Raw genomic sequence first — 10369 nt, forward strand, 5'->3', positions numbered from 1 at the left:
GAATAGTGTGAAGGGAACTCTTATGACCTGAGGGGTCTGCACAGTTCAGAGCCAAAGTGTACTTAGGCCCAAGCAATCAGGACTTCAAAGAATATTACCAACATTTGATCAGTGCTATGATTTAAAGACTGGTGAGTTGGATCTATGTTTCAGGTGTTGGTAAGGGCGACAAGCTGACTCATTCTTTACCTACCCATAAAGATACCATTATAATAACCCATCAGACTGAACATACAACCTCACCAGTTTTTTTGTGTCTCATTCTGATAAGAAATTATTTATTCTAGAAATGCTTGTAAGGTGGTTCTAAGTGGATTTAATGAAAGAACTTACTGACATCCTTGCTTTGCAGCTCTTAGAAACATCAGTGTTTGAGTTCTAATGTCTAACCTCACATTTATGGGATCAAACACAATGACTTTTTGTTTCTCTGCCTTAAACTGGTTGGATTGCTGAGCCATCCACATATTGTTTGGACCCACTGACTGTCATGTTCTGGACAGGCAAGATCTGAAACAGAAAACACCCAAGACTCTCCATTCGCATCATTTCCACTGGAGGTGTGTCGTCCAGCATTCCACATAGCTTCATCGTGTGTCGTGGGCTCCACGTTTTGTTTCTATGTTGATATTGAGTAAGGTTTGTTTTGTAAGGGAAGATGCTGCATTTGGTAACGAGATGATCCAAGTTTCTCCCTTCATTTCACCCGAGTTTTACTTTATTAGCCCACAATGAAAGCTCCATCTATTCCTGATCAGGGTGATGTGTATGTCATCTGGTTTTCTAGATTTAGTTTGCTTATTTATGTATTGATTTTCTTGGAAGGGTTGCATTTGTAGCAGTGGCAACCATGAACAGTTTTGGCTCCTGATTAGATTTGTGCGATTTCAGCTTCCTGCACAGCAGAGAAAATAAACCAGCGCAGCAGTAATAATTCTTGCTGCCCACTGCTTGGCAAAAAGAAAAAAAAAAAGTGCCATCCCATCCCAGAATGCACCATGACTGCTTTATGTAAGAGGCTGTTCTGTTCTATTCTTAGCTCCACCTCAGTGAGAAAGTAACAGCGCTGGCTGCCTGAGAGTCCAAAGCACAGAGATCTGATGAGGTGGGAACCATCGGCCTCGCACGCAGGGACATGGCCAGGATGGCGTGCCCATTTATGGCGCTTGGAGGAAGTAGAGGTGTATAGGTGGGCGTGCGAGGGAGGGGGGATTTATGCTTCACTGTACAACAGGAACAGAAAATATATATAGCTCTGCTTTACAGTCCTAAAAATAGCGTGTCACACTCATATTTTGCCTCGTTTGTCTTCTGACCTGTAAACTGTCTCAGACTGCCACAGAAAACAGGACAGACTTCATCCATTGTCTCACCCCAGCTGCTGTCCCTCCGCCCCTAGCCCCCCCACACACACACACACTGCCCGTCCTCATCCTTTAGTCTCCAACCGTCCACATTTTTCTTAATGGACGTCCAATCCTATTAGAATTAGGTTCCCATAAAGCTCTGCAGAGACGTGGGGATGTGTGCCGCAGCAGCACGCAGCCCTCGCATGGCGCAGGTTAGCGAGCATGCAGTGGCGAAGTTTTCTAGGGAGATGCAAGCTTTGTGGCGTAAACGGTGAAATGCAAGAGCTTCGTATGAAGATCGTGCTGCCCGAGATGTAAAGGAATAAAGAAATGTTATTACTCTCCACGCTTTGTAACGATGGAACGACACAAGTGGAGAGACTAGACTGTCTGTAGGCACTGCTGGCTGAAAATCCCTCATCGGCCGGAACGACCAAGTCATGACATAAACCCTGTGGGTGTGTCATGCTTGGTGTGTAAAAACAGTGAGGTGTAGTCAGTTTACACTGATGGATGCTGCAGGGCTGTTTCAGTGTGTTCTGTATGGACACATGCACCATAAGCCTGCAGGATTTTCCTCTATTTGTATGTTATGAATGATATCAAACCATACCAACTTTATTTATAAAGCACTTTAAAACAACCACAGCTGATACAAAGTGCTGTACATTAAAACACAACATAACAATAAAAAAATAAAAACGCTTACAGTTTAAAAACAAACATACAATTTAAAACTAGATCCCGCTGGAGTTGAAAGCCAAGTAAAATAGATGGGTTTTAAGACGAGCTTTAAAAGTGGACAGTGAAGGGGCCTAAGAGGATTAGTCAAAATTCAACTGAGTTTCCATGATTGGTCAGTAAACAATGAAATGCAGGAAAAGTTAAAGTGATTGGTCAGATTTGCGAGAAACGTTTGCTGACTGGTGAGAATTGCAAGTCCACCTAAAATTTGTGAGCGATGAGGGAATTTGCGTTAATAGTTGCAATCACAAACTTCCTGGAGGGACTGGATGATGTTACAGATGTTCTGCCCAGGTTCTTCTTACACATCTGGATCTCCCTGGTTAAATATAGAAAACATAAAAAATATTTAAAAATATTTTTTTTCTTAAAAATTGAGAAAAAAAAAGAAAGGAAAAGAAAATAGTGTCACAAGCAGTTACCAAACTGCTTGTGACACTATTGAACTTCACTTCACAATGAGAGTGAGTGAAGTTCATCATAGATATATTTGACGTGATTTACATTACCAGCACATTCCAGGGGATTCCTTCTGTTTATTAAGGTCGGATGGTTGAATTATGCAATACTGGAGAATGCAAACATTGCCAGTAGCGTTTTGAGTGAAATTCTCCACGGTGCCATATGTTTGCCTGGAAGTTGTTTAAATGTTCCTTTCGAGTATTCTAAGTATTCCCGCGTCTTGGAGCAGGAAAGCTGTTTGCCATCTCCTCAGATCAGCATTTCCTGTTTTTCTCCAGTTCCACGACTTAATATCAGCACTTTGTGTTTAGTAACATTGGTTCTGTTTACACTGCTGCTCTGTTGTTGCACATGTTTACATTGAGGCAGAAAGAATCTTTATACAAATCAGAATATTTAATGGTCTGTTCTCTCATTACTTCTGTATAGTTGATGTTGGATAGTGTTAGTTGAAGTGAAGTCACATTTAAAGGTTTTAAGATGTCATTCTTTTGAAAAAAAATGTGTCTGGCTAATTATGCTGTGCATTAAATATCCATCAATAAATAAAAATATGGTAAAAAAAAAAAAAAAAAAAATTTCCAGTGACTTTATCACTTCGTAAAAATACCTTATATATTTCATTTCCACACAGACTAGATTTGTTCATTTTTGGTAACAATGATGGTTTTCTGCTTACAGCCCTGAAAAATGAAAACATTTTTAATTTGGGTCTAATAGAAAGTATGTTTAATACTTGTATAAAGGTGGTTATTTTCAAAAAGTGCTTTTAGTCTGACAGAAAAGCCTCACTGGATCATTATTCTAACGTATTAAATATGACTGTTCTGTCTAAAATCTAAAAAAGGGAACACTGCTTCAGAATGTCGCTCTCACTTATATACTGGATAGTTTTCCCAAAAGCGGCAACTGACATTAAACACTGAATAACAACCAGTTTATTGCTGCTGAAGTTCAGCCTTAACTCTCTCTCTCTAGGTTTTGATGTTTAAATCTCTGTCTCTATGCACATGCTGGGGTTTTCTCTGGGTGCTTTGATTTTCTTTCCAAGTTGAAAATATCAAATCTATGTTCTTATTTTTTAGTAATTTATTATGTTGTTTGGCCGTGCACCAGCCCTTTTTACTACAAGACTCTGCAATGTGGCTGAAAATATGAGCCATAAACTGAGTTTCTATCAACCATATATTAGTGCAATTTGCCATTCCAAAAGTAAATTTGCTCAATTGAAACATGGCAATTTAGAAAAAAAAAGTTTTTCCATGAACAATTCTGACCCTATACACTAGGTCTAGGATAAGGTGTTTTTGGGGGGGGGTTTCATCCGTAGCGAAATTAGTTTATTTTTTCAAAACTGCAATGGAAACACTTTGTTTGCATCACACGACTCACATGGTCAACAACTAAATGTTGCCACTGGCACAAACCGCAGAGAAGAAGATGACAGGAAGTAGTTTTAGGACCATGCACTCATGTTTTTTATGACTTATTACATGAACAGGCTTACTTTAGTTGCTTCTTATTTTAATGAAAACTGCACAGTTGTAAATTTGTTGGGGGGGGGGGGTTAACATTAGCAGAATATTGACAAAGTTTTGTTTGCATTTGTAATGGAAACGCAGACAGTGAAGTTGCTTCAGCGTTTCGTCTGTTGTTTGCTCTACTTAACTCTGCCTCTATGTCGGCCCTCAGGGATCAGGTTCAATTGAATTGAACTGAATTGAATTGAGGCACTTTAGCCATCCAGGACCAGATTAGTAAGGTTACCAGTGCAGCCCCTTAATTACAGTGCAGTGCTGCTCGCTCCCCCTCCCACGCTTCACACCTACTAACAAACTCAGCTCTGAATCTCTCTTGGTGACTCAGAGGCATCAACACAGTAGATCATATTCAGCCTAATAGATGCGTCTTCTGTAGGACTTCTTCTCTGTCCAGTGACCTCAAAGAATTGCTTGTTTGTGGTTTGTTTCCATCAGACATCCCCATATACCAACAGGAAGCCACATATTTCTGATATTATCAATCGATCAAGTTTATTTGTATAGCACATTTCAGCAACAAGGCAGTTCATGAACAACGATGCATGCAAAATCCTCAAAAACATTACCGTTACTTCCTGTTTTGATCAACTAACAGCTTTAATAATAAAAACATTTAGAACTCACAGTTTTTTTAACCAATTAATTTACAGTAACCCTGTGATTAATCAGATTGAAAWTAAATTGTAACAGTTTCAGAGCCCTACTGTCCATTTTTAAACACACAGATTGAAATTAAAACTTTGACAGAAGTGCACCAGTGTTTCAGTTTTCATGCATAATCTCACAAACCACGAGTAAAACTCTTATCTGAAATATTAAAGAATTAAATACTGCTCCAAAAATGGTTATTATTATCACTTAACAAACTCATGTTAGTTCAGTTTGGTGTATTTTCATTAATTCATTGAGTACAATCTGTGGCCACCGTTTCATTGATGCAAACAATGTGCTAATGAAGTTAAATAATGTTTTTGCAGTTATTTATGTTTCATAACCTTTTAACAGTGAATCAGTTTAAATATATAATGCTTGTCTGAGCAGCCGTGAGAGTTTTCTCTCGTTTACATTGCCGTCCCAGTGAAATTCTTTTCATAGCATGACTCAGACTGGTCCTAAGTCTGAGGGGGCGGAGCCTTTTTAAGAAACAATTTCCTTTCCAGAGAAAAGCTTACAACTGCTTCCTGTTTGTGGACTGAAACAAAGCCAGCAGGGCCGAGCGAGCTCTGGCATGGTTGGAAAACGATTACCATTGTTCACACTGTAACAGAGACGCACGGAGCCAGCGGTTCCAGTCCCAACAAGCTGCAGGGCTAGCTGCAGCTTGTCAGGGTAGCATGTGGTGCCGAGACCCTCGGGGGGGGGCTGAGAGACTCCTGGATGATGATTCCATGCTCCTCATTCCACCTCTGCCTTGAAACAAAGAGCCTTTATTCAGAGAACAACCTTAGATCAAAAAACAAATCAGTAATTCTTCTGTTAGCTGTGAGCAATACTCGGAGAAGACTCGTTCTAAAACCAGGATGGGAGGAACTCTAGTCATGAACTTATAAAAGAAAAATGCTGCTTTTAAAGAAGTCATGCTAACATGATTAGGTCTAAAGGTCAGTCATAGAGTATATGCCCAGAGCTACTCATTAAGGGATCAATGGCATCACACATTGAAAATATATTTATGGTACTTCCAGCAGTCAGCATGCAGATGATGTTTTTTTTGAAGGAGCGTAATGTGGTGTGCTCTGAACTGGAGGCCAAGGTGATCACAGAGACTTCCCAGCACCATGTTCTGGTTTACTATGGGAGGGGTTAGTAAACCCCTGAGCAAACCTCTTTCTACTTTTATCATGGCAGCATTGATGTAGATTTTAGGGCAAACTGTCTCGCTTTCAAGACCAAGAAATCCAATTTTCTGTTTATCTTCCACTTTGTCCACTTAGCATGAACTGCATCGTCTGGATGGATTATCCAAACTTTTAACAGGTTTCCTTCCAGGGCTGTCCTCCAGTCAGCTCCATCTGTTTTACCATAAACTGTGATCAGCTTTTCTTTATAGCTCTGCACTTCTGATACAGATACCACGGGTCTCTCTGCTGCTTTTCCGAATAATCCTTTGTATATTTAGGAGGACAGTAATGACTCAGTAGGTTTGCAGTTGCTCCATCCTCTCTCTTCAGACGATGGATTGAACAGACAACTATGTCATGTTCAGAGCTTGGGATGTTGTTTCAGAGCTAAACTCTGGTTTTTAAAGGGGCAGTGATACGTAAAATCAACTCTTTTTTTTAGCTTTAAATCATGTTAATACTATTTCCTCATCAAAAGCATATCCAGAGTGTTGCTTTGATTCTTTCATGCATGTTTCACAAATCCTTTAATCTCTCCTGGCAACCATTCATCTGTGCAAAATGCTTGGTAGAAACCAATCGACGCCTTCGAGGACAAAACTCCTCTCGGCTCTGCAGTTTTCAAGCTTTTGAGTCTCTTGCCTCCCACTGAGCTCCTTCAGACTAGCCAGTAGCAATTAGCAAACACCTGGTGGAACTGCGCATCTGCTGAGCTCATTATAGGAGCTACTTCTCCATACAACGCTGGTAAAAACGATGTTAAGTTCTGTGATGACATCCTGAAGGCGGAGCTTCAGATAGAACAGGGTTTTTTAAAGAGATAGAGGCCAAAGGTAGGAAACTACAAAGCCAAGTTTATTATTAGTCATGTTTGATGTACATCTAGAATTTCTACAACGGGAGGTACATAGTTACTTGATTGTGCTACAAACTGATTCTAGGTGGCTGGAAAACACACTTTACTGCCCCTTCAACCTTCATAGAACAGCTGGATTAGTTGACTTCTATTGATTAATTGATTTCCAATTGATTTTACTAAGAGGTATCAGAATAAAGATGCTTCAGCACGAGTGTAGACAACTTTCTTTTACTTGTAAAGAAAACTTTTTAATCTTCCTTCTTGTTCGTCTTACTCTAAGGCCGTGTTGTTGTCTTAGACGGAGCATTCTTTCTGTGAAGGGCATTTGGGTTCAGAGTCTGGCGTTAAGTTTGGTGCCAAACCACATCATTCTTTCATCAGAACAAACTTAAGTGATGGCAGGAAGAAGAAAATGGAGAAGTAGAGGAAACCAAGGCATCTTGGTTTCTGTTGCCATGTGATCCGTTTACCACGACACTTAGTGTGGCCGAGTTGCCGCCAACACTTTCTGCTGTCACACCTCACAAATTATCACGCTGGCCAAGAGGACAAAACAGCTCTCTGATTTTCGGCCTGAAATTCATCCCTCAAAGAATCTGAAGGGGTTTCTGGGTCCGCTCAAAGTGGAGACGCTCAGAGACCACTTGTGAGGTAAGATGAACTGCAGAAGAGCATAATCCTTGTGTCTGTAAACACGCTGAACAGAAACACAAAGCGGGATTGTTTTACACACATTAAAGTTTGAGTGCCAGACTGCCGTCCCGCTGTGGGCTCCTTTCAGCAGGAGAAAGTCAGATCCAGCCTGTTGTGGCATGTCAGGCGTTCTGCACACACACGGAGAAAAAGGAAGGAAGAGGCAGCGCTATTCTCCCGTGCCTGAAGGCTTTACAGGTGAAATGTTGCTGAACCGCGTGGACTGTCCTGAGGGGATTGTGAACACAACAGATTGACTGTGTACTGTCATCGGAACACATCAAAGCCTGTACTGCAAAACGGGATTAGTGGCCTAGAAAGTAACTTAAGGATTAGCTTTTCAGAGTCATGAAGGTGTTTTAGTCATCGCCCAGGCTGGGATCAGGACGGAGATCCACAATGATGGCGATGGAAATCTGCCCTTGCCGCTGCCGTCAGATTGATCAACTCTAACCTCACTGTTCTGCACTGAAAGATTGTTGTTGTTGTTGTTGTTGATTCGGTTGTTGTATGTTTTTTTCATGTGTGTAACTGCTGACTGTGCAGAAAATAGTCTTCAGGGCAATGAAGTTTAACTGAATTGAACCGAAACAAGAATAATACATGTTAAAGTGAGATTGGATTGATGAGGGACTTGTGATGCTGAGGGTTTTATGTCTGATCAGCGTAGGAGCTGATCGTTCCAACACAGGTCAGAGTCCTGGCATCTGAAGAAACTCTCCTGAAAAAAAACATTATGCCAGACACTATTTCTGTCATGGGAGAATAGTGTGTGTGGTGGAGGTGTGTGTAAATAATTTGGCGTTCAACAACAAAGAAGATGCTTGGAGATCCAATATTAATATCTGTGTCAGTCCCGATATTGAAGAATAAATTCTAGATCATAAGGATCATCATCTCGATCCATAAGGGCAGTTCTATTCAGTGTAGTTCTACGCTTTGGGCTCTGAGCAACATCATGCTTTATTATTTATTTCGCATTATATTTAGAATTCCTAAGTTTACTTTCTGGACTATTTGAAAGACGGTTTTCTGCAGTTTGTTTTTACACGTTTGACCAACTCAGCTTGTTGTTTTGGTCAGTTTCACTTTCTTGCTGTTCTTCTCCTAATTGCACTGACTGAACAAATGAACTTTGACAAGAAAACACATAGAGTATTAAGATTGTCACGTCGATGCTTGGAGATGTTATCAGTGTTTTATGTCAGTATTGTCTTAACTGGACCGTACTCAGATCTCACTTTTCTTTGGTAAATTTCTCTCTCTTTGTGTTTCTCTGCTGCCTTCCAGACTTCAGCGATCAGCTCTTGGAGGTGGTGGGCCTGGAGGGGGCAATAGAAATGGGGCAGATCTACACTGGGCTGAAGAGCGCGGGACGCAGACTGGCTCAGTGCGCCAACGTCACCATCAGGTCAGATGCCGCCGCCGTCCTGCCCCCAAACTGAAAGCCGTGCTCCTTCCAGCGCTCGGCTTCAGCCCGTCTCTGTCACTACCTATTCTTTGTGTTCCAGTTCAACCACACAGAACATAAAATACATACCTCCCCTGTACACGCAGAGTAAAAAAACACCATGCATTCCTTTTGAGGGTTTGTGTGTGTTCATGTCTAAACAGTAACATCCTTCTAGCTGATGAATTATATATCGTAGCTGACTGCTTTACAAAGCAAGCAGTGGGGACTTTGGGCAGACAGGCTGAGGAAGAATCTGTGTTCAGTTTTTAGTTCTGACGTCTGCAAATAGAATGGAAACTGCTGGTTACCCATTAGCTATAGTACCAATGGCAACCAGCGGAGTGCATGGTAATCACTGGCTATCAATGACCTGTATTGAAGTAGTCATGGATAATTAATGAGGAGAGGAGGGACCGTGTGTTTCTAGCAGACAACAGATGCTGTTTCCATCAGCAGAGGTTATTCTTCCTGCCGGGAGTTCTCGGTAAAAGGCGTTGTTGTTATTTGTGTGGGTTCTGGTGAACGACAAGTCAATTATGGTCTGTATTGAACTCGTTTCAAGTAAAGTCAAAATAAGAAGTTGCTTTAAGTTAAAAAAAATTTGTAACTTTTAAAGTAATTCAACGCAAAAAAATTAAGTTTTCATCACTAAACCAAAATATTGCACTTGTTAGAGTGCAGTCCTTCAGACTAGCCAGCAGCAACAGCTTCTCCTAATTAGTAGTCTGTCGTGGATGCTAAGTGTAGTTAGCATGGCCACTGATGACAGTGGATAATTGGAGGGTTTGTCTCTGATTGGTTACTTGTGATCAGGAGCGGTGCGATAGCAGCACTGAGAGGAGGCAGAGGAACTTGATCTTGTCACAGATTATCTGTCTCATATTATACTGTCACAACACGCTGACGGTTTTAACAAATATGTAAAAAACAATTTTTTTTATAAAAGTTACTGTACATGCTGCAGCATGATGGCGTTTCATGCAGAGACAGCAGGTTGATGGACAGGTTTTCTCTGTCTTTAACAACAAACTAACAATTAACAAAACTTTAACAAACAATTAAAAGTTGACTGAAAGCAATTCTCATTGTTTCATAATATTCATACGTAAAGTTTCTGATAAGGAGTTCAGAGTGGAGGAAGCAACACTGACCTACTTCAGATGCGTATCCACTGTGTGTCAGCTAATGTAACAAAGAGAGGACATTGGTGAGGACATTGGTGAGGACATTGGTTAGGACAGCGGTCTGTGTTATAGTGGATCTGAATCTGAGGGACCTGGACTCTTGTTCAGTTTCCTAGACCAGAATTAAAAGCGTATTCATCCCAGCCGTTCTCCCACAGCGTGTTTCTTCAGTCACTGAGGCATGCACAAAAGTCTTAAAGCAACTTTGGCTGTGTGTGTGTGTGCGTGTGTGTGTGTGCGTGC

General features: G+C 41.0%; 1 protein-coding gene across 2 annotated transcripts in view; it reads left to right on the plus strand.

The window, feature by feature from the left end:
• Positions 1 to 10369, plus strand: part of LOC103456934 (diacylglycerol kinase, gamma) — an 89589-nt gene that overhangs the window by 72817 nt on the left and 6403 nt on the right. For both annotated transcript variants that reach the window (XM_017303165.1, XM_017303172.1), the window contains one exon: positions 8780 to 8900. In XM_017303165.1, coding sequence (XP_017158654.1) covers positions 8780 to 8900 — 121 coding nt within the window. The remainder of the gene's footprint in view (positions 1 to 8779; positions 8901 to 10369) is intronic.

Source organism: Poecilia reticulata, linkage group LG2 (genome assembly GCF_000633615.1).
Source record: "Poecilia reticulata strain Guanapo linkage group LG2, Guppy_female_1.0+MT, whole genome shotgun sequence".
Taxonomy (NCBI): domain Eukaryota; kingdom Metazoa; phylum Chordata; class Actinopteri; order Cyprinodontiformes; family Poeciliidae; genus Poecilia; species Poecilia reticulata.